This window comes from Ixodes scapularis, unplaced genomic scaffold, assembly GCF_016920785.2.
Source record: "Ixodes scapularis isolate PalLabHiFi unplaced genomic scaffold, ASM1692078v2 PGA_scaffold3__209_contigs__length_174095766, whole genome shotgun sequence".
Lineage (NCBI taxonomy): Eukaryota > Metazoa > Arthropoda > Arachnida > Ixodida > Ixodidae > Ixodes > Ixodes scapularis.
In genome coordinates, this window is record NW_024609868.1 from 80,136,244 (window position 1) to 80,160,135 (window position 23,892).

General features: G+C 45.0%; 1 protein-coding gene and 1 non-coding gene across 2 annotated transcripts; one reads left to right on the forward strand and one right to left on the reverse strand.

Moving 5' to 3' along the window:
• The first annotated feature begins 501 nt into the window (after window positions 1-501).
• LOC8051684 (FAD-dependent oxidoreductase domain-containing protein 1) lies at window positions 502-23,777 on the forward strand. Its single transcript, XM_029986205.3, has 9 exons — window positions 502-1,042; window positions 1,955-2,084; window positions 2,162-2,261; window positions 2,341-2,435; window positions 4,925-5,100; window positions 6,186-6,331; window positions 10,596-10,731; window positions 16,319-16,423; window positions 20,258-23,777. Exons 1-9 carry the CDS (start codon window positions 695-697, stop codon window positions 20,510-20,512), a joined length of 1,491 nt encoding a protein of 496 aa, XP_029842065.2. The 5' UTR covers window positions 502-694; the 3' UTR covers window positions 20,513-23,777.
• On the reverse strand, window positions 15,855-15,936 carry Trnas-aga. The gene has a single exon. It is a non-coding gene; the product is annotated as a tRNA-Ser (tRNA).
• Window positions 23,778-23,892: the final 115 nt, after the last annotated feature.

The following is a 23,892-nucleotide window of genomic DNA, read 5'->3' on the forward strand; positions in this document are numbered from 1 at the left end:
AAAGGTTAAAAGAAGCCGTTTGGAAATGTTGGCAAATAATACGGGCTGTCGATCTGGTGGTTTGGGGTAGAATGCAGTTAAGAAGACGGGATACGCAGGTGTGCTGTCGCAGCCAACACGTGCTTGCGTAAAACTTTCCGTCGCCCGGCCGTTTACAGAGTAGGCTACTACCGGCAGTATCGCGAGCGCGCCTGCGTAGGGTGCGGAACAAATATGGGTAAGGAGTAACGACTCCCTGTCCCCGTGCGAGTTTGTCCCCATCGTAATCTAAACCCTGAGGCAAGGAGAAATAAAATAACGGGGCTGACTGGGTGAAGTAGGGGATGGGGTTTAGGAGCGGGCGACTTTCGGGGGAGGGAGGAGAGGACTTGTAGAGACCCATGAGCTCCTGGCTATACCTAGGTGACGCAAGCTACCGCCCTTTACGGAGGACCGGAATTTTTGTATTTTTCTACTAATCGTTATTTCTCTCTACACCGTTCGTTGGTTTCTCTCTCCAGCAGCTTCTCCGGTTGATCCCAATCCCAATCCAGGCAACCTCGTTGAATCCACTGAATCCACTGCATATCCAATCGTATCCGCTCGTCGCTTGTTTGTGGTAGTTTGTGGAATTCGCGGCATGTCGAAGGTGTGGGGTGTTTTTCCTCTGTGTTGCTTTTACTGATTTTACTGTCGCCAAGCGCACTTAAACAAAATGTCGGTGTTATTTAGATCGGCGAGCATGATACGCTCGTGTCGATTCTGTTTCAACCGTCACCCAGTAATTCCACGGACTATCCCTGCACGCAGTGTTGGCGACGATGAACGAAATCGGTTGTCTGACGGGTCCATCTCCCCCGAGCTCAAAGTTTTCAACATTTTCCGCGACGAATTCAAGGGTTACATGAAATCGGCCGGTCCGGGCGTGCCGGAGCCACCGTTTCCGAAGGAGGTGGATATCCTCGTTATCGGCGGCGGGATCATGGGCTCGTCCGTGGCCTACTGGCTCAAGCAGCGCGCTCCGGAAAGCTTCAGCCTGGCCGTGGTGGAACGAGACCTAACGGTAGGGACACTTGGCATCCGAACACTCCACTCGGAGCAAAACGACGTTAGCAGTTGGGAGTACGCACTCTGCTTGCTCGGAGCTCATGGACCAACTAGCCCAACAACGTCTTTTTACTTTGCTTGCTGGCGCTGTGTTCAGCCACGACTGCTGTTCATTTGCAGGTGTATAATCAAGTCACCGATCTGACAGGAGAGGAACAACGCACATACGTACCTAACCACTGACTTTAAAAGCTGGTTTCATGGATCAGATTGGACACACTGAACGAAAGCATGTTCTTGGAAGTGGGGTTGTAGATCAAGGGCAAAAACAGCACCAACTCGTTTCTATATTTCCGCATACCTGCAGCATTTTGTTAGCTCGAAGAGAAACCTTTCGGAAGCCATGGAGTGATTGCTGACATTGCTAAACAATGTCTTCATTACGGTAGGTGTTAAAACTTGCAAAGAAGCTTAAGGGCAAGCTCATGTACGCAGTCATGCTTATCTTTAATCTGGATAATGTAAAAGGTCAGTTCAAACGATCCAACACACCAGACGAAAGAAAATGATTTTTGCATGCTTTTTTTAAAGTGGCAACAGGGTGACCGGCTGCATAAACGTTTTTCTTTGCCGTGGCCTCGAGCACAATGATTTTTAGAGCGCAGCTCTTAGGTGCCCGTTTCCGGCTTGAGCGGCGTCGCTGGTGCCGTCAGCGTAACCGTTAGGTCATGTGACCTCACGGGGGGTGAAGGAGGAGGAGGGAAGGAGGCGGGAGGAGGGGAGGAGGAGTAGCAGGCAGGATGACGAGGTGAGGAGGAGGGGCATACCCTCCCCTCAGTACGCTTCCACCCTCCTCCTCAAGAGCTGCGCTCTAATTTGGCATTACAGGGAGTTGTAGACGGCTTTCATTTTTTTATATCCTCCCCAGTACTCAAGGTCATCAACAGTCCTATCTGTCGGTGGAATACGACAACAGTTCTCGCTGCCCGAGAACATTCAGCTGTCGCTGTTTAGCGCCCAGTTCCTTCGCAACGTCAAGAGGAACCTCAGTGTTTTAGGTGAGTGTTTGTCACCAGAGAGCCGTTGTCCAGTAAGTTGGTCGAAATGGGCAGTACAGAATTTTTCTGGCTTCCAGATTTCGATCCTCCCGACATTCAGTTCCAGCCGCACGGGTACCTGTTCCTCGCTTCTGAAGGAGGAGTGGAGCAAATGACTAAGAATTTAGCCGTTCAAGAGTATGTCTCTGGTGTTTCTCATTTTGTTTTGGCTTGTGTGTGCGACAGCTTTTTTAGTTTTCCATTTCGCTACTTGCAGGGAATGTGGTGCCAAGGTGGAACTCCTGAGGCCACCAGAGTTGAAGCAGCAATTTCCCTGGCTCAACACTGACGGAATTGCTCTTGGGTCACACGGTAAGTCTATGCTGCAAGATCATACCCTACATCACCTATCCAAAGTTTTTCTTACTGTATTCTGAGTTTTCAGGTATATTTAGAAAGATCAAAGAAATAGTTGACTGTAAATATTCCTTTAATTCAGGTTTAGCTGAACAGCATGCTGCCCGCATAGTATATCACTTGTACCACAATCATTGAACAAATCTTGGTTTCTTTCTTTTCTCGTTGAATTTCTTTTTAGATTCTGGAACATCCAAATATGTTTCAATATAGAAAAGGTCCCTTTAATGCGGTGAAGAAGTTGTTTACGGTTTGTTGAAGTTAATGACCGGGAGCATTAATCTACTGTGAAGTTTATTGACACTAAAATTCTTACACCTCATTTTTGGGCACCTCTTACTTCTTATCTTTACACAAGCTGTTCACACACCACCAACAAGAAGTAGCAAGGGCTAAATATAGTTTAACGGACATTGGTTGGGCTGATAAATTATTTGCTTTTCTTCCCAATGAACTGCACTTGCCTTTCCTATCCCAACTCTGTCGGAAATCTTTTTTATGACCTTGTTAAGTTTGACATCAGTCCAGCCCTCATCTATGACATCTTCGGAAGAGTGATCATTGTGATGCTCTCATTGCTAATGACTAGGTATCCTGACCAATCTTGTTCACTAGCTTTGCTCGGTGTGGTGAAATGCTGCTGCTTTGCTGAGATGATGAGGCTGACTTTTGGGAAGTGTGTTTTGTAGTGTAGCTGCCAAGCAGAAATGGAGGTGAATACACTTTCTCGATAGGGTGGTATTCATCTCCGTGGAAATTTTTTTTTTTGTGCAAATAGGTGAGGCATGGATTGAATGCATGTGTCCTTGCTAGATGGTGCGAAAACAACATAGATAATATTGACGAGTTATCTTTGATGAGAGTTGAAGATTGTCACAGACTCACGGACGAGAAATGGGTAGTGTGAAAAGGAACTGGGAAGATCTATAGCAGTGGTCTCAAACTCATTCGAGTGTGGGGGCCCGATAGCCCACTCCAGACAGAAAGGTCGAGGGCCAACGTAAGGCCCTCGACCTTTTGGGGGGCGGGGGTGAGAGATTTTATTATGGGACCTCATGCTCTCTGCCTTTTGTAAACTCGCAGTTTGGCAGTGATATCTTTAGCTTTGATTTCTTTATTGAACTAATTTGGGCCCTTACCTGATATATAACACAAATTAAAATGTCACCACCCTGCCAACATGTAGCCATTTTTAATAGAACAAGAGCGCAAGCACGCTATGGTTCCCGTTGCTCAATTCACTCGGGATTTTAGTTTCTCCTTCACTAATGGTTTGTATAGCAGCAGTTTGGAGGGAAAAAAAACTTGTATTTTAATGGTGATAATATTTGAAGGTGAGAATCTCGAACTCATAGATTTAACAATTTTTCTCCCACTGAGTGAGAGAGTTTGTGGAGCCGAGGTCCGTCCTTGAGCAAAAGCAAGGATTAAAACGAAACAAAAGGCAAAGGAAAACAAAATAGTTTCAACAATCTGATGCGTTGTAAAAGCAGAGCTACGCATCCAGTGGAAATGATTCGGTGACATGAGATATTTATAGTGCATGCCATTTTTAGCACTCGAGACATGAAAATGGGTGCTCGCAGTCATTTTTATGTCTGCGGACCGCATCCAAGCAAGTCGCAGGCCACATGCGGACCGCGGACCGTGTGTTTGAGACCCTTGATCTATAGGATGGATGGCAGGCCATTTCGACATATGCCCTATTGCAAAGTGGAGTTTAAATATAGCTTATTTCTGAATTGTCGCCATGCACCTGAGCTGTTGCGAGATGTTTTTTTTTAAATCTATATAACAATCTTTACAGAGTGGATAAATACTCAATCATATTTGACATTGTAACATTGGGAGGTATGCCAAAAAGAAAGCAGATGATATTAGGTATGTGCAGTGCCGACAGCAGCGCCACCGCAGTCGTGCGACATCGGAGAGTTGAGTTATAGTCTGTCCTTCTATTACTATGTTCAGCTTCACTCGAATTCAAGACAGTTCAGCTTCACTCGAATTCAAGACTTTCATGTATGTTCTTAGTGTCTGGTTCCTATCGAAGTCTCGAACGTGAACATTTCAGAGAACTTTGTTTGGTTGGGAAAAGACTAATTAAAAAGGGGAGACGGCCAACCGGGCTTTATAAGGAACTTGATGTTCCGAGGCCTCCTCGGCCTTTTCTTCAGGGGTGACTGTGGATATGGCCACTGCCACTGAGAAGCAGTATTTTCATTTTTGTCTTCTTCCGTGGTGGTGCATTTCTCTTTGGGTTGGTGACATCGCAAAGCCCGTTGACTTAGGCAAATGCCAAAGCTCCAAGAGCCCTATTGATGTTTCCTGGCGTAGTTCAACTGCACTGCGATTCCAAGGAAAGTCTTGTCAAAGTGCACGTTTGGATTCTGACTTCCTGTTAGTGCATTCACCTGCCTCTTTTTCGTTTCACTTGTCTGCACCAGGTCTCGAGAATGAGGGGTGGTTCGATCCCTGGTCCCTCCTGACTGCCTTTAGGAGAAAAGCAGTCTCCCTGGGAGCAAGGTACCTGAATGCAGAGCTGGTCAGCTTCAAATTTAACGAAGTCCGTAATGCTGTGCTCGACGAGGAAGAGTACTACAGGCCTGTGAACCATGCTATTGTAAGTGTGCTAAAATTACGATGCCGTGCTGATAGCCCCTGCAGGGAAAAGACTGTCAGCTATTGCACTTTTCTCTCTTTTTTTTCAACCAATTTTTTAACTGAAAACTAACCATTATTTTTAGTATTAGAGTCACTGACAAGATGAGAACAGAAGGGAGGTTCTTCCGGTTTCCTGCCTCCAACGCAAGCTTTCCATTTTCAATAACGCTTTGACGTCTCGGGAGCTTTGAGTGTGCATGCTTTATTGCACAAACTCTTTCCTCAACAATATCCAGCCGAATGACCCTTTTGTAAAGATCACTCATCCCTCGACCACGTTACGTGGATCTGTCCCCTTAACCCCTCCCTTTCCCCCTCCACACCTCCCTCCGAACGCAGCCGAAGCATGATGGAGGGCAATGAGCGCATGCTGGAGGTTGGGCATTCAAAAGAGATGCTCTATTTGTTCTCATCCTCCAGTGATTTCAGTAAATTGGAATGAAAAAGAGAGAGCATCAGATTACCCAGCGGTAAGCCAACACCGGGGCTCCTGCCGCCATCTGTCGGCAGCAGATGGTGTGTGGATAGCAGACGGGTGCCGTAGCTAGGGGAAATCAGTTGTCGATTTTTTTACTTTTTACTCGAGTAAGTGTGTTCCTTTAAATTTTGATGCGACGCTTCCACCACCTTCGGGCACCTCTGTGGTGAATCATAGCGCGACACGTTACCAAGCCGATTTACGCGGTCACTTTAAAGGCTTCCCCCGGATTTGTGGGCATGCGACAGATGCCGAATCGTTACCAAAAGCTTTTATCTCATCAGTGAGTAGGGTTCTGCAACGGAGCTGATCTAAGTATGTCGCTATAAACGGTCATGTAGCACATCAAATTTATTGTGCTGCAATTTTCACTACCGAGTCATGCGGCACATTTTTGGTGAGACAGCAGTCAGAATCATTGCAGTACTGCATTGTTGACATATCCCGATATCAGAACTCCTGTGTTTGTCTCGCAGTCTTCATTGTCCCCTATCTTTGGGAGTTTTCAGGGGTTGTGCTGCAACAGAGGGGGCATCCCAGTAGTTTGTGCATTCCGTGCTGTGCAGGTAAAGATGCCAGACGGGGAGCTGCGTGAAATCCAGTTTGCCATCCTGGTGGTAGCGGGAGGACCTCATTCGGGAGACATTGCGAAGATGCTGAGAATTGGCAATGGGTCTGGACTCTTGCAGGCAACACTGCCCGTCGAGCCACGGTATGCCTTAAAGGGGCCATGACGAGAAAATCGGAAAGTTAGATTGTTCTTGTTTTGAAACCTTCCTGGGACGTTTGGGACATGCAAGACAGGTCTCACACTTTTTGGTGCTTTGGAACTGTAGAAAAGTAATTTGCTTGGTCTCCGGAATGCTAGCATTTTTTGTAATTCTTGACTTGGCAACACTTTGTGACGTTGCAACCCTGTGAATCGCTGTATCAAGCAGAAAGTAGACAAAGTAAAATGTGAACTCCTCTCAGTTTTGAACCAGCGGTTAGCGGACGACGCTGATCTTTCTGGTCGTCAGTGAATGGTAAAAGAATAATGCTTCAGTTTCACCAAAAAATTTTGGGGAATTTGCTTCTATACTCTATTTCACTAGTTGTGCACAGTACTGTGGAAGCTATGGGCGAGAGAGAGAGGAAAGCCTCTTTTGTGCAAATTTTGAGCAACAGGCTAATCTCCGAGGGGGAGCAAAGTAATGTGGGGGGCTCACAAAGGAGGGTCCGGGTAGGAGGTTTCCCTCTTCCCCTCCTTTTCAACTGTTCAAATTATGCTCTCGCCCTTGTACTTTTGGCAACGCTGCACACAACTACTAGTCAGTTTTGGAGGACACTTCTACCCAAAGCTCTCTTGAGGTTGAAATGATTTATTAATTAATTAATTAGATCATTTTTTGTGCTCATGGGCAGCTGATGCCTTGGTAACGATGCAGAAACAGTGAGATTACAAATCAGTCAGAAACGACCTACTTGCTAATAATATCTTCAGACTATCCACTGCATTAAAGGGGCTATACAAGCGTTGTGCGTGGGTCATGGCTAAAAGTAGAAGAAACTTGCAAAACTTGCCTTAAAACGTGAACGTGAATAGATGACGTGAGGCCATGGCAATGGATTAATGGGGATTGGATGTATGTAGGCTAATAGAAAGTTTCATGGGCGGCAGGCAGTCTTTGGGCCCGGGTTGGCCTGGCCCTGCTCTAGCCAATTCTGAAGTGTATGAAAAGCAAAATCAGAGGCTGAGTGCACATGCAGCACTTTTTGTTAGTAATGCTACAAGTGGCACAGGATTAGTAAAAAAGCAGTGACCTTTATGAAATCCTAGAGCTGATAGTAAAGCTGCACTTAGTCTTTTTTGCCTTTGTCTGCTCATGACTCTGTCACGATCTGCCTACTTCATAAAGCCTGAACATCCACAAAGTATTCACATAAAGGTCCCTTTGTTTGAAGCACATAATCAAAGTCATACCCTTTTTCCTCTTCATACCGAAGGGAATGGGTTTGAGACTAATTGTGTTTTATATAGTAGAAACGGGTTGTGCAGTCATGCCTCCTTAATATGGACCTTGTGAATATAGGACAAAATTTTCAGCGACCAATCTTTCACCATGCAATTTTGCACCGCTAAGGGTCGATGCGGATCTTTAAATAGTAAAAAATTGCCAAAAATGTTATTTTTCAGAAATTATAATTTTGAAGCTTTCATGTTCTGCAGTATACTCTCCTTGGAGGTAAACGTTTGGCAGCCCTCTGCCTGGCTAGGAATACACATTAAGTGAAAAATAGGGACTCTAACCAAAGGTTTAATAAACATTTACTGGACATTTCGAGACCAGTTCGGTCTCTTGTTCACGGGTGAGTGACGGAAAGAACACGCGTCTCTTAAATGTACATACGGATGTATGGGGCTTTGCTGATGTCGCGCAGTCCCGAGATGTAGCTGCTGGACAGGGAGCCCGGAGAACGAATCACATTCTATTTTACGCGTTGGATGAACCAAGACTAAATGAAGAGACGCGTTCGCCAATTCCTCTCCAAGGCCAGCACAATGCTTCCCTTGAAGTCAACTGTGTGGCTGGCTGCTTCTGCGTGTTCTGCAAGGGTGCTTGCCTCCACACCCTTCTTCCGGACATCATATTTGTGTTGTGTAAGCCTCTCTGCAAAGTTCTTACTTTCGCCAACGTATGAGGCTGGGAAATCTTTACATGGTATGCGATAGACCAAACCTCGGGCCTTTTCTTTGGGGTGCCGATCCTTCGGGAGGGGGAGCCGATGACTGATTGTTGACACGGGCTTATGAGTCACTGCAATCCCGTAGCGGCCTAGGACACGGGAAAGGGCCTCGCTGGTGCAGCTAATGTAGGGCACACAGACGCAATCGGAGGGGGGAATGCTGCGCGCTACGAGTGGATGCCTTGACTTCTTGAGTATCCGAAGAATAAACCGTCGAGGGTAGCCGTTCTTGCAGAGATCCAATGTTACGACCAGGGTGTAAGATAGACAGGTGGGGAAACGGCCCATAATAGCCTACCGCAGCGCCGTGACCAGATTGTGTACTTGTCTGCTTCCGGGTACCCCCGATTTGCGACAGATGGCGCTGCGGCGGGAAGGAAAAAATTGGAATCGGATTTGCATGGAACTCTATGGGAGAGTGCGCAAGATAAACCGAGAGCATGACAGTCCTCCATTGAAAATCCACAAAAAATCATTTCCGTCAGTTTAGCCAGTTGCCACCGGTCGCCCACCCGGAGTGAGAGTTCGCGGTGCTCCACATAGATGGCGCCACAGAAAAAGAGAAAACCGAGGGGGACACAATTCGGTCGCTCATTTGGCTCTCGTTTCCCCACCTGTCTATCTTACACCCTGTTTACGACTTTGATTTCCTCCTGGAGACTCTTCTTTGTAAAGCAGGTGGCGAAGGTGCGCCTGAAGAGCGCAGAGGCCATTGACGCTTTATGAGACTGGGGATGTGGGAATCAAACCCCAAGTATCTGCCAATGTGGGTTGGCTTCCTGTAAACAGAGAAGCTTAGGCCACTGCCACTCCTGGTTACCAGTACATCCAGAAAGGGAAGGGAACCCTTGTGTTTGCGTTCGACCGTGAATTGAATTGACCGATCCACCGAGTTCAGGTGCTTTAGAAGACGATCCACCTCACTGGTTTTAAAGATGCAGAAGCAGTCGTCCACATAACGCAGGAACGTTCTGGGTTTAGGCTCGAAGAGGTCGACCTCATTGCCCTGTCCTTACGCTTATTACTTATGTCTCACAAAGCTAATTTCTTTTCCTCTACTCCGCTTCACCGTAACTCGGTAAACGGTGAAAACTCTGACGTGCCCTCCAACGTGCCAATCGGCTCCAAGCGAGCCGATTGGCACGTCGGAGGGAGACACGTGACTTGCTTGTGGAGTGCGCAGTGCTATCAAAGACACGGATGGAAGACAGAAGAATGCGCTTTTGTAGAAATTTTGATTTGCAGGCTAAGTTTCTGGGAGACAAAGCAATGTCTGGGCCACACAAAAGAGGGTCCGGACACAAGTTCCTCCTGGCCCTCTTCTCCAACTGCTCAAGTTACGCTCTCGCCACCTACGCTCTCGCCACCATATGTTTAGTTAGGGCTGTCATGTGCCGATTCATTATTACGGACGACTCGCACAATGAACGATTTTCCTGGGGAACGGAGGCATCCATATTAACTAGGCACGACTCTATATGCAGAAGATTTGTGGATTTTTAGACTTTTGGAAGTTTAAGTAAATCACGTCGGTGCTGTAAAAAAAAAAAAAAAAAGAAAGAAAGAAAGAAAAAAAGCTGCTTTAGTACATTTTCTAGACTCTCCACACGCCATCCACATTTTTCTGGCATTGACTAGGCACGACATTATCAATGCTTTTTCTATTTTATTTCTGTCATCTCCAATAGTTTGCACAGTCGGCAGCAAACGTTTACGGGGCATGGGAGCAGCGGCCGAAAAGGCTGGCTGCGCCTTCTCACGGCGCGTTGCCGCTCTCAAGACTCACGCTTTGCGCATGCGCTTCCTTTCGTGTTTGCAGTCATGCTCTTATTCTCTCGCTTCTGTCCGAAACCACAAGATAACGGCGACTGGCGCAGGGTGCTGCGAAATGTTGTTTATAACATGCGAACACGTCACACATCACGGTGGCTGAGGCAGACACGCGGCATGTTGGCTGAAAAAGTGGCACCTTGCGCCGGTCCCGGTTATCTCGTGCGCATCGGACAGAAGCGAGTAAGCAAGACACGACTGCGAGCACAAAAGAAAGCCATTCTCGAAGCGTGGACCTTGAGAGCGGCCAGGCGCCGTCGGAAGGCACAACCAGTTATTTCTGCTGGTGCTCCCGCGCCTCGCAAACTTTTACTGCCGACTGTACATACTAATACAATGAGGCGTATGTATTTCTGGTTGCGGCGATCGGCTTCACTAGCAGTTGATTGTGATTGTATTATTTGTTTTTTTTATTTCAGGAAGCGTTACGTGTACGTTGTCCATTGCCCGGACGGACCTGGCCTCAATTTTCCTCTTGTGGTGGGGCCCGATGGGGTGTACTGCCGCCGAGAGGGGCTGGGCGGTCACTATGTGTGCGGCAAGTCTCCTGCTGCCGTAAGTGACCATGACATGACAGGTGGCTGAAGTGCAGTTTGTTGGCCGGGTCTTTCAATGCCTCCACCTGCGATAGACCCTTTTTGAAAGTGCGCAACCTCCACCAGCTGCTGCGGCGATTATACGAGGTTGTCATATTTTGGGCCTGCGCTTTGAGCATGCGTTCTGCGTCATTGTTTGCTGCGCACTCGGGTCCAATTGTGTTCGACATGCGTGCTACGTACAGGAGCAATGCTCGAACCATGCTGGCTGCCAGTGTTGCTTGGTGGACTTTTGAAAAGGGTCACTGTAGGAGCCAGTCTGGGCAATGTTATCCACTGTGGCTCTCTACAAACTACAGATTGCTGCGTTCATGTCCGAGGGGGCAGAGCACGCGGCTCCCGTGCGGATGGACCGGGTTTGAATCCCCCCCCGCCGTGTATTTTGCATTTTGCCTTTCGTTGCCTTGCTGAAAAGTTCCAGTGCATTCTCAGTGGTTATTGTATCTTCTGGGTAGAAACCTTCAGGAACATAGACTGTGTATAAAAACAGCTGTAGCATGCAGCACCGGATCAGTCTTCCACTGGTGCTTGGTTCCGCTGCCTGGACACCCGCGACGGCCATTATTGTACAGTTTTTTTTTTGGCACAACTCTGCTGTGTTAAATATTTATTTTCAGTTTCACATTAATCTATTTTTATTCGTGACAATATTTCTCTAGTTTGTGGGTCTTGAGTTGTAGCAGCCTGGCCATATACGCAATGTAGTTTGCCAGTCCAAAGGTTACAGATCAGATGCAATTTGCAATATAGTATTGTTAAGAATGGTATATTCATGGGCATCATTTCCACAATACTGCACTTTAGAATATTTTGTGGAAAGGTGAGTTTACGATTGGAAGTGAACTCTTCTGTGGAGCCCATGCATTAGTAACTGTAATCGGTGACAGGTTAACTCGATCTTTTCTGACCATGGGAAAACTAGGAATTTTCAAGAGATCCGTGTAAACGCTTTTATTTTCCTAACTAACTTGCATATGGAGCAATATGACACATTGCAATGTGGCCAATTAGTTGTTCTTTCGAAAGAAACAGAGGTTGGTATAATGTGGGAAAAGGATGTTAAAATTTTATTTCTTGAAAATACAATGTATGTGCAGAAGGCGTATAAACGCCGAAACTTCTACAGCTATGTCAAATTAAACAACAAATAAGAAAGATTCCAAATATGCAACATGTGTCCCATACTTAGGCTATTACTTCTGAAGGTTAGTGTACTCTAACTGACATTGTCCATTTTTGATTTGTCAGAGGGTTAGCCTCTGTAACACGTGTGCTTTTCAACGGAGGAATGCTTACATAGGCAAAACACAGATAGTTCACCTCACATCCCCAGCAGAATGCTTTTCTTTTGTTCTACGTTGGTTATGTCATAGCCTTGATTGCGCTTCCTTCATATTTAGCATTTTTGTCCGTCTTATTGGGTGCAAGCCGGCTCAAGACGGCATTGGGAATTATAGTGATGCTTACCGACACACCTGTTAAGGGGGGACATTACCTGGGAATGTCAACTTATGAACCACTCACTCAATCGGCATGATATTTGCAGGTGGTGTTGGTAGCCATATATATGAGGAGGGCATGCAAAGTTTCAGCCCTGTGAACCAACTTTATGAGGTACTATACCTCCAGAACAAAGTAAAGCATGGAATCTGTTCAATGATTCTATCATTGAGAACTGGTGTCGATAACCACACGTTTTTCTGGTGGAATGCATACTGGGATCCCTGTTGCCGGTTGCTATTAAAAGAAAGAAAAAAAAAAAAGAAAAAAAGATGCATTTTACAAATTAAAAAATATGATTTTTTTTTTTTTTTTTACATTTACCAAGTTTTGCAAGTTACAATTTGTCATAACAAAGGAACATGAAGATGCAAAATCCAAGTTCATAGTAACCGTCTCCATAAAATTTCGATATATAAGCCACGAAAATTAGGTCTCGATAGTTTCACACTGAATCAATAGATTTTATTGAGGGGCACTACCCAGAAAAAAATATTTCTGCAAAAAAAGTAGTAGTTGAAAAATGCCATATTTACATCCACCAACATCTAGAGAGTATTCCCAGAAAGTTTCATTGGATTACGCTGCACAGTTAATTTTTTATAAATCTCTCCCGGTCTACCGATGCCAATTAGATAGAGGTTGGAGCACTTAGAACACACTTTTCTCCTTCAACTTTTGGGCATAAATTTCAATTTAGGAAAACTATTGTGTGTTCATGGAACAAAAGGAAAGACTAATTTATGATTTTTCGTAACAGGAATTTTACGGGCAATGCAGCTGTGGGATTGTTTTTTGACTTTGTGGATGTCCTTTTATAAAAATTAAGATTTTGTCGACAACATAAAAGACAAATTTATTTGATTTTTCACTGCGATGTTAGCATAAAATAAATTTCTTTCTGGAAATTCTGTTTTCACAGCTGCACTCTCCAGGCATTCCGCTGCAGGTCTAGTGAAGAAAAACGTTGGGTATTACATTAGCTTTCTAATGATAGTTTTCCTAAACAAAGTCAGTGTGACCCTGATAAAAATGACTATAATTTCTTTTACAATTCATGTACACAGATAAACTTTGCACTGCACTCTGCCTCGCCAACTGCAAGTACTGTAAATTTCATTCATATTATTTGACCCCCTAAAGGGTCAAAAGTTGACCCTTTAGGGTAGTGTCCCTTAAGTGAAACTTATGTCAAAAAGTTTAATGGAGAAAAACGCCTTCAAAGTGCACGAACCCCAACTTTTTCTTTAGTATCGGTAGACTGAAAAGAATTCATAAAAAAATAACTATGCAGTGTAAACAAATTAGACTTTCTGGGAATACTCTCTAGATGTTGGCAGATGTTAATATGGCATTTTTAAAATTTTATTTTTCCTGGGTAGTATCCCTCCTTAAGTGATGCCTGTAACATCATTCAAAATGTGAACAGAGCTCTTGAGGCCTAAAACATATGCCACAATATATAGTTGAATCATGTAAATAATGATATTTTTATTACACTGACTGATGCAAGCAGCTAGTCATGTTAGACAAGTGCAACCACCGCTCCCAGGGCTATTTTTGACAACCCACCAGCTTGTGATAAACCTCAAACCCACGTTGAAATTGTAACTAGAGTTCTTCATGTTCCACAATCTACGAGATTGTGGAAAATAATTCTCCGCACTAACTTCAATTTCTCGACTGCACTTGGAAACCATCAATCACCGGTGCTTATGGGTGCGGTCAGGATAGAGTTAAGAGTAAAGTGGAAGCTCCTCCCAGTTCTTTCAACTTTAGCGGAGCAAAAGCTGAAGAGAAGACGACCTCCTCTCCAGCGTGTGCTCTGCTAAAATGGAGAGGTGAGAGGAGCTTCCACTTCACTCAACCTGTCCCCAACTATAGCATCTTCGTTATGTTTGTGTGACAAATTTTTAACGATGTTTCGGAGATCCGGAGGAATAAAAAAAAAAAAACGAAAAGACATAATAACATTTTTTGTTGTTTCATTAAATACTCTCTGGACATACTCCTGTAATGTTCATTTTATGTAAAACATACATTTGTTTTTATTTCCACATGTAGACCATTGCAGAAATGACCCAGAAAATATAGAGAAACATTAGCAAGTTCTAGTAAAGTGATGTTTCACTGGCTCATGTTGCCAACGTTCATCACACTCAAGTGCCTGGGTTTGCCATGCTTGCAGCATGCGCTGGAATGCAGACAGTGTTACAGTTTAGCGATTTCCGTCTCAGCATAATCGGCGAGGAACGAGAACCGTAATATTCACAGATGAGTTGATTGTCACAAACTGCAAGCGGACTGGTAGCCCAGTGCTGAGGTCCATTCCGTAAGCTGCATTTGGCCATGATGCGCCAAGCACCGTTTTGGACCAGGTGGATGGCACTGAAATGTCAGAAGGCTTTCCGAAGGACTGGAGGAAAAAGTAGACTGCTCTTATTTTCAATGTGTTACAGCACAACTCAGATTTCTGGCTCTTTTCCATTGTGTTCGAGCTTTTTGGGTTCGTTCAGCAATATGCACTTAGTAAAATATCTGGTTCTTCTAAGTTCCTTGTGCTGCAAATCGTTTACAGTAACACATAAGCAACAATTCTGGTCAAGCAAAGGACTTGGGAAGATGCTCGTTGCATGTGATCCAAGCACCCAACATCTCATCCAGGAAGTAGAAAGGTGCAGACACGGGGGCCCTCACGCATAAAGAAAAATTAACTATAACATTAGTCAGTGTTGCTGCAAATGAAACATAAAAATACTTCGCATTTACATTCCCTGAATGTGAGGAAGGTATACTTTTGCTGCCTTGTTGGAGTCTGACAGTGAGATCCACCTTTCTCCTGATATACAAGTTTTTTTTTAGTTGCTTCGATTTATGTCATTAAGACTATAGTACAAGTTAAAACTTTCGGTTGGGCTAGTTGGTTCATTGTGATCTAGAGAACTAAAAAGTGCAAATAAACACGGACGAAGAAGAGACACATGCAATACGGACTGCCGCTAGTCCGTGTTGTATGTGACTCTTCTTCGTCCATATTTTTTTGCACTTTTTAGTCTTCTACTATAGTACAAGGTCCTTTGATATTTACGTAGCTTATGTGGTATTGAAACATAGCAGTGGTCATTTCTATTCATTGCTTTAACTCCCCAGTCCCCAAATTGCAGTATCTCAGCTAAAACATTTGCCTCACAGCAGAGCATACCTGCTAGCGATAAACGTGGACATTATTGAGCCAGATTCATAGCGTCCGTCTTAATGTGTCCCGACAGCTGGGGGTCCCGACAGCCTGCAAGGGTGAACTTTTGACTACTAGTGGCAAACTCCCAGTGTATTTTGAGTTGTGCTTTGCTTTGACTGGAGAACCAGTGCAGCGTCATTGTAGAATCTAGTTTTGCATCTTTCCTTGCCAGGGTAAGGATTTTGGGAGATAAGGGGGTTGTGCTGTGCTGTAAACCCCAGTGCATTTGCCAGTGTATCTGTTTTAGGGGCGAAGCTCTTTAGGGTCTAGCCTTGTCTGTCCGGCGTCCGTGCTCACATTGATTGCCATCCCATCTGTCTTCTTAAAAAAAGGAAAAATGTTTGCGCAGTCGACAGGATTCGAACCTGTGCGGGGAGACCCCAATGGATTTCTAGTCCATCGCCTTAACCACTCGGCCACGACTGCGGGACGAGGAGGGGTCCCTGAGATGTGGTAGTAACTCAAGAGCTGGGGATGTCATGGATGAAACTTTGCATGTAGCCGCTCAACGTCTATACAGGAGAGGGCGCTGCGGTCAAATGCGTTTATAATCGCGTTAAGCTTTGCATGCATTGGCTCAACGTTAATAGACTAGAGGGCGCTGCGGTCAAATGCTCAAATGCGTATGCACCATCAGCACTACCTATGAACTATATCAGTATCATCAGCACCACCAGAGCTTCGCCCCAATCAACATTATTCACCACGTGGAGATGCGGTAATTTTTTTTTTGTGTGGGCGGCTTTTGGCTCTCTTGTTTTTCTCATTTTTGTTACGTGCTGAGCTTTTACCATTTTCTTTGTTTCAGGACGAAGAGCCAGACGTTGGTGAATTGGATGTGGACTATTCCTTCTTCGACAAAGCAGTGTGGCCTTCACTCGCAAATCGCATCCAAGCTTTTGACTCCATCAAGGTGAGAGACACTTGCGCTTTCTGCTTCCAACTGCCTCAGTAGATCTGGGGCAGTGTGCCGGTTTTTGGACTACTCTTAGGTGGCGGGCTCAAATCTGTGCCAAGGTGCCTGCAATCTGGCAAGCACCTTGCTCTTTTGTGGGTATATAGCAATATGTTTTGCAGTGCAGAGAATTACATCTTAACTTTCGTGTTACTTGAGCATCTATGCTTTAGTGGGAAAGCGAAAAAAGACATTTTCTCTTAACTGCATAGTCCAGTGCACTTAGCAATTACCGTACTTTCTGGGGGAACAAGGTGCTGCTATATGCATGAGGTCTCAAAAGAGTTTTCTTATGCTACAAAAATGACTTTTAATTGCTCCACCGTAAAATAATCTGAGGCAAATTATCTAACTGAAATGAGCAAATTACAAGCTTTAAGTCTTATGATGGGAAGCTTCTGCTAACTAATGCAACTTTTTACTCGTTAAGTACAGTGTAGACCGCATAGAACATATGTCGCGGGAGTCGGGAAAATCCGCACTATAAGCGGTACCGCGCTATAACCAAAACATAAAGTTTTCAGGCCAAAATGCATGCCATCAAGACAACTTACCTTTGTAAAAGAATTTATTTTATGTTAGATGAAAAATAAAGCTTAGTTTGAGGAAAGTCTTTATTTCACCAGACTAGTGCACTTCTCTCTCAAGTGTGTCACACATTTTGAAAGAAATGAGCGATTTTTGCCTGGCGCAGCCTTTTAACGGCGTCGCGGGTTGCGGACGGACGTTGTGAACGTTCAGGTTTGCTAACCCTAATCACTTTTCTCCGGCGATGAAAACGCGTGAAAATTCGCATCCTTTATACGGAACGCGCCAGTAATACCTTCAACTTGAGCACAGGCATGGAATGCTCCAAATAAGAAATCCGGGCGATGTTCGAAAACACAAATGCTTAGAAAGCACCACTGTAGTCGAAGTAAACAAACACGACGACACGGGCGTTTCTGCCGCCTTGAGAGTGCCACCACAACATCGCCGCACGAGTAGGTGGATCTTCCCTTCTAGTACGTGCTGGGTTATCATAGCGACACACAACGAAAATTCACAGCCGAGGATAGCGCTTTTAGGCGTAACGATGAGCTTCTACCACGCCGTTTACGCCGACGATCAAAACCAACGCCATGTTTGCGGATAGAAGCAGCCGGCCGGCCGGCCCGCGACCGGCATGCAACGCGTGCAAACACTTCTCCTCGAACGGCGATTGGTCTGTCGTTGCGGTTGTTTCCAACCAACGCAGCAGAGAGACGCACGCAGATGAACGACACGTGCGTGCGTCTCTTCGTCGCTATGGCGACTGAAGCCTCTCTTCGCTTCTCCCCGCTTTTTTCGAGCAACCTCCTTGCCCCGCGAGTGCCGCTTGCGGCTTGCGCCGTTATCTAGTGTCGCACAGGGAAGCGTGCTTTCTGCGTTGGTCAGTCGGCGCGGTCGCCGGGCTGTTCCGAAAACCGCACTATAACCGGTATTTCCTTTCGCGCGCCTGCATTTTAAGCGGTATATAATTACATGGAGTTCTATGGGAGGCAAACCGGTGGTTTAAAAAAGCCGCGTTATACCCGGTCCTGCACTATAAGCGGTTACGTTGCAAGTGGTCTATACTGTATATCTTTCTAAAAGCTCCGAAGCTTCTTTTTTTTTTCCCCTCACTCCACATAGAACAACAATGGTGTGTTATTACTGTGTTGGCCGGAATACAGAAGCACAAACTGGCACAGCTGTAGGTGTTGATAGTGGCAGTCTCAATCGCAAAGGAGAGTCCACAATATTTTTGAGATCAACATGCTACAGATAGCTGAAAGTTTGTTCAAAGGTGGTGGTAACAGCAGTGACCAAATTTCGATATATGCTGCTGCTGGAGGGGGTAGCTGAAAGCCACTCTTTATAAGGAAGTGGCAGTGGCTGTTGCCAAAGAAGGGAGGTGCCTTCCATCGGCATGGCCTGACATTTCCTGTTTCTGCAAGACACTTCTATTAGCAAGTATACAACTTTGAAAATGGTATGGCTGAACAACTGCAGCTTACTTTAGGTAATAAAGAGCTGCAAAAGCGAGACAAAGCAAGGAAATAGTGACTGTTTTTTTAATGTTCTGGCCTGGCTATTAATATACTTTGCTGTCAATCTGCTAAATTTCAGCACTTTCCATGTGCACTTTGAGTACTTTTCAAGGTTTACCACTTTTTACAAATTCTTCACTTTTTTATCCCTGAAAAAAAAAAAAAAAAAAAAAAAAAAAAAAAGCTTTGAAAGTTTTTTAGTTTGTTGTCTCCTGACTGTCTATGTGTGGAATTTTAACTCCCTGCTGCTACAAAAAGAGGTGTGCAGTGCAAAAAAAGTGTGTTTATTGGACTCTGCATAAAATGCAACACAACTAAAAAAAAGAAAAAAAATATATTACCATTATTTTAAATTTTATTTTCAGTGTGATGGCTTTGGCCAAATTTAAATTACCATATTTACTCAAAGGGGTTGTGAGGTTTTACCGAAATTCTGAGCTATATGTCTATTTGGAATCATAGAACCCACATTGATTTGCTTGATCGTCGAATTCATTTACTAGCGAAAAAAGGAAGGTAATTGCAGTTTCCCCGGAAAGCTTCCTTCTCAGTTTTGCAAATACGTCACGATAGGTAACCAGTAGGGAATTTTCGTTGTCTGCACAAGGTGGCGACATAAACCAGACTGGAGGGGCAAAGCCAGAGCATCAGATATTGATCCGACAGTGGTGCCAAAATGACGTCGCACATGCAAGTCAACGGATGACATTTGACGTCCGATACTATGCTCAGATACTCGTAAGATGACTGACCTCATTGAGCTCTAGCGTCGTCCATTACACCGCCATCGGCTCTTAGGTATAGAGCCTTATGCCGACACCATATGTTGTTTGTGCTACAGAGTTAAGTTTGAGAAAATTACTTGCAACTTCGATCAGTTGAGCCGCGTCCTGATATGATCGTCAAATGACGAGCTGCGAGTTTGTTCTCACTTTGACCAGAGAAGTGTTGATCCGCTCCTAGAGAAAGGACGTGGAGGGTAGAAATCTGTGTGGAAATGAAGTGCCTTTGTGCGCTTCAAGAGCAGCATGTCAAAATACTGCTTGGAATGATTCTGGTAAAGTAAAATTCACCGGAAAACACGTGACTATGAAGGTGCTCGTGCGGAAACTTCATCGTCCTGGGTCTACACCCGTGAAAATAAATGGCCCAAAACGGATGTGCTGACAGTCCTGAGGTTGCTCACGTGTGTCCCTCTTTGCTACCAACTTTGCAAAGTTCTAAATTCAAATCCTCTTGGGATTGTAATTTTTTTTTTTTTTTTATTGCTTCACTTCGTTTTTTTTTTTTTATGATTCTAATCCACAATAAGGTTCCACAACTGCATTTCACAACGAATGCAAGCTGCGGTGGGATGAGCAGCATGGTTGTGATGATTTGAACTCGTCACCTAAAGATTGTGAGCCAAGTGCTTTGCCGACCGAGTTATCCAAGGTCGGTGTTCGTATCGCGCAAAAAGAATTCTTTGGCGGTCGAATTTCGAGTCCTCGGTAGGCGGTGCCGTTCAGGCACCTTTCTCTTCTTCCCCGGAAGGCCTTTCACACATTCTGTGCTTACCAGTCTTTATACATTCTTTTTAAAATTTATCTGTCAAGCTTGCAGTTAGCTTGAGCATGTTGTCCTCAAGCTATTTCCGTCATGCAGCATGCATTACTAGGGAAGCTTAAAACGGTGTCTAACATTTTGCTAGGGAAGCTTAAAACTGTGAATAAACGTTTTTGTTGCTTCCCACGTCGACCAGATGAAGACCGCCTGGGCAGGCTTCTACGACTACAACAGCCTGGACCAGAACGGCTTTGTGGGGCGCCATCCTTACTACAACAACGTCTACTTTGCCACGGGCTTCAGCGGTCACGGCATCCAGATGGCACCAGGCGTGGGGAGGGCCATCATGGAACTGATCCTGGATGGGAGCTACGTCAGCATCAACCTCGAGCGCTTTGGCCTCGAGCGTCTCGTGCAGAGGGCACCTCTTTACGAACAGGCCATTGTCTGAAGACAGCGGTCAACTAGTCACGCGCGCCCGGACCCATTCACGGCATCGTCTCCGAGCTGTGGGTCCGATCTGTCAAATTTGTACGTTTTTTTAGAATGTCCAGATGCGATGTGGGCTCAGGCCATAGCCTCCTATATAGGGAAAGAGCCTGCAAGTTCAGTGCCAGAGAAATAGCCTGCTCGGCAGCTGTAAGAGAGGCAGGAGGACTAGATGCAAGATGCACAGCTCTAGTGAAAGCTTGGTGGCCAACTGCATAACTAAACGCTTAGCGACGACACGAGGCCACATGGCTATTATCGTGGGCTTCTTCGAGGCAGAGTGTTTCTCAAAACCGCCGCTCTGTTGCTGCATTCCTGCCTGCCTTGCTCTTTCTCTCCCTCCCAGACTTTGCAGCTGGTTGTGGAACTGAGTTCACAGGCTTTGCCCCTGTATGGGAGGCCATGCCCAGCCACGAGGGCTGTTTACCTTCTGGTCATGCTATGGGCTGGATCACAATCTTTGACCCTCTAGCGGCTTGGAGCCAAGGCATGTATAGGTTGAGGCCGTAATGACCGCCATGTTTGGCAAGCCTCGCAAAATTGGAATTCTAATTGTATGTACCCAAAATTGAGCATGCGAGCATTGTTTCTCAAGAAGTTTTGCCTATTTTTTTTTCTTTTCTTGGGGCTTAACTTTGAGGTGGTGATATATTTAAAATGGTGATAAAACGGCGGCCGTGCATTTTCCGTGTCCCATACCGGATGTTCGTCGTCTGCACACTGGTTCGTGAGCTTGCTCCCAGGTGTCGACATTCACATATTTTGCTAAAACGATTACTCATCGCGATCATTTTACTCGTCGCCGGCCCCTACTAGTTGTTCTCAGCGTTTTTGAATTCAACGAGCCACCTGGTAGCAAGCACACGACGAACAGGCTGGTATAGGACATAGGAAACGCACGGCCACCGTTTTCGCTTTATTTTTAATATTTCACCTCCCTCCAAGTTGAGCTCTAAAAAGAACAGACGTAAAACTTATTGCAAAACGACATTCGCGTGCCCGATTTCAGGCATTTTGAATTCTAATCTTGCGAGGCGTGCCAAATGTGCCGATCCCAACGGCCTCACCCTGTAGATTGCCATGAGAAACCCTCATTTTTTGCGGTCCCAATTTTATCGTCAGTTGGACACACCAAAGGCAATTGAAGCCTTTTCTGCCACATGTTTTTTTTTTGTCTACAAAAAAACTCAGAAAGCTGAAATTTTTTTTTTTTTTTTTTATAAGATTTTTTGGATTATAGTCACCAACAGAGTGAGAAGGCCAGGTGAGAAACACCCAGCCTCCAGTATGCGTTCGAGGTGTACGAAATGCCGAAGCATTGTCGAAGGTAGTAGGAATATCACACTGGAGGCAGAACGGCCAAAGCCCCTCCCTGCCAAACTCACCTTGTCCGCGACTATAGTAGTAATGCTTTTGTTTTGTTGTTTATTTGTCAGAAGGTCCTTAAGTAACCCTAGCTTGCAATACTTTCCTCTATAGCTGCTGTGCATTTATATAAAAAAAAATAATTAGAGCCTCGTGAAAAACACAAAAAGGTGCTATAGTCATTTAGCCCTTCGAAATGTGCTCAGCCACTTTTAGGGTGACCACCTTCCTGCTAGCGAAATGTGGGACACGCAGGGCAGGGGAAGGGGGGGGGGGGGTAGGGGAAATTTATGAACACGCACACCACAAACCGAGGCTCTGTTAACACATTTAATACCCTGTGCCGTTTATATACCTGAAAGTTGTGTAGCAGCTTCTAAGCTAAAATAGTTTTCACTACCAGCGATAGATTTTGTGTATACCAAATATTTTCTTAAATGTGTCAAGTTGAAGGCATAAAAGTCAACTGCAGTAGAACTCAATTTATCAAATGAAGTTAAGAAACAGTAAATCTTTTTCGGGTTATTGTTTCCTGTGAACGCTTACTTTTATCAACATGGTCTTACACATTTTTTCACATTACATTCTTTTTTGACCGTTGTGAGTTGCAGGCTTCTTGACTTCACTAACCGTCTTCACTAAAAAAAAAAAAAAAAATCCACATATTACACATTTTTACGAATATAATTACAATAATTTATATTTAAACTTTTTGCTTACAATATATTGCCACCAAGGGGAGAGCCACAATGGCGCATGCGCGTCGGTTCTTCTGCAAGAACGACCGTCGCTTCCTGTTATACTTGGATAGAAAATGGCGTACCATTGTGATTCACATGATTGCCAGCGACCTCCACGCTTCCCCTTGCCCCGTTGTTCTTGCAGCACCATGACAGTGGTGCTGCCGAACGACAGCACCTCTGGCGTTCGGCAGTGGTGCGGGACATTTTGAAGATTTGGGAATTTCTCGCGGGACGCAGGACACGAGCCCTCAATCCGGGACAGTCCCTCGAGTCGCGGGACGGGTGGTCACCCTAGCCACTCTGCATACCAAACGGACATTTGCAAGCTTGCGGGTACAGCTTCGTAACGGCAAAAAAAATTCTGAAACCATCTCCCCGGCAAGTAGCATCATCCACGGTGCTGAAAAGAATGCCAGCAACTGGAGGCGAAACCGGTTGACTTACGACAGAGGCGACGGCGAGCAAGACTGCGCTACTCTCTCTCTTTCTTTGAAGTTGCTTTGTGTGTGGCCTTTTTGGGGTTTCTGCAAAAGGTCTATTGCCAATACGTAAATCTTTTCTTGTAGCACGATGGTAAAAGCAGTGGTTTTACTCTGTACAAAAGAAGTTAGTATTACCGACGGGAGTGCATATCACATGTTGGCTGCTCAAGTTTTGAGTAGACGCGAGGGTTTGTCGATCCGGTGAACTTTTGGCAGCTATAGAGGAACCGTACATTACTATACATTCCTGAATTTGGGCCAAGCTGAAATCTTGGAATGTGTCATAATTATGGCTAAATATTGCAAACCATAAAATATGTAGGCCTGTGGGGGATTCTATAGAATGACTTAGTATCATTTTTTAGGGGAAACATAGGTTCACTGTGTTGTTGCAACTACCTTGCATTTACAAAAAAAAAAAAGTTTTTTTAGGAATAGCTTTTCAGCAAAGTGCAGATATTCTTAAAGTACAAATTTAACGCTGGGGTCACGGGTGAGAAGAGGCTAAAGCTTGATCTTGGTGAAGCACATTTTTGTGACAGCAACTATTATTTGCGTGACCAAACGCTCTTCCAATTCCTGACTGATTAACAAAACCAGGTGGCTTACAGTTTTTACATATCTATTTCAAGGTGAGCAGAAGTAAGTTTAACAACACCATCTTTCGCGAACTGTGAAGAGTTTGAATTCTTGGTGTGACAGGAAAACTTCGGGCCGACCATAGTTTCAACTAGAAAAGCCTGACCTTGAAA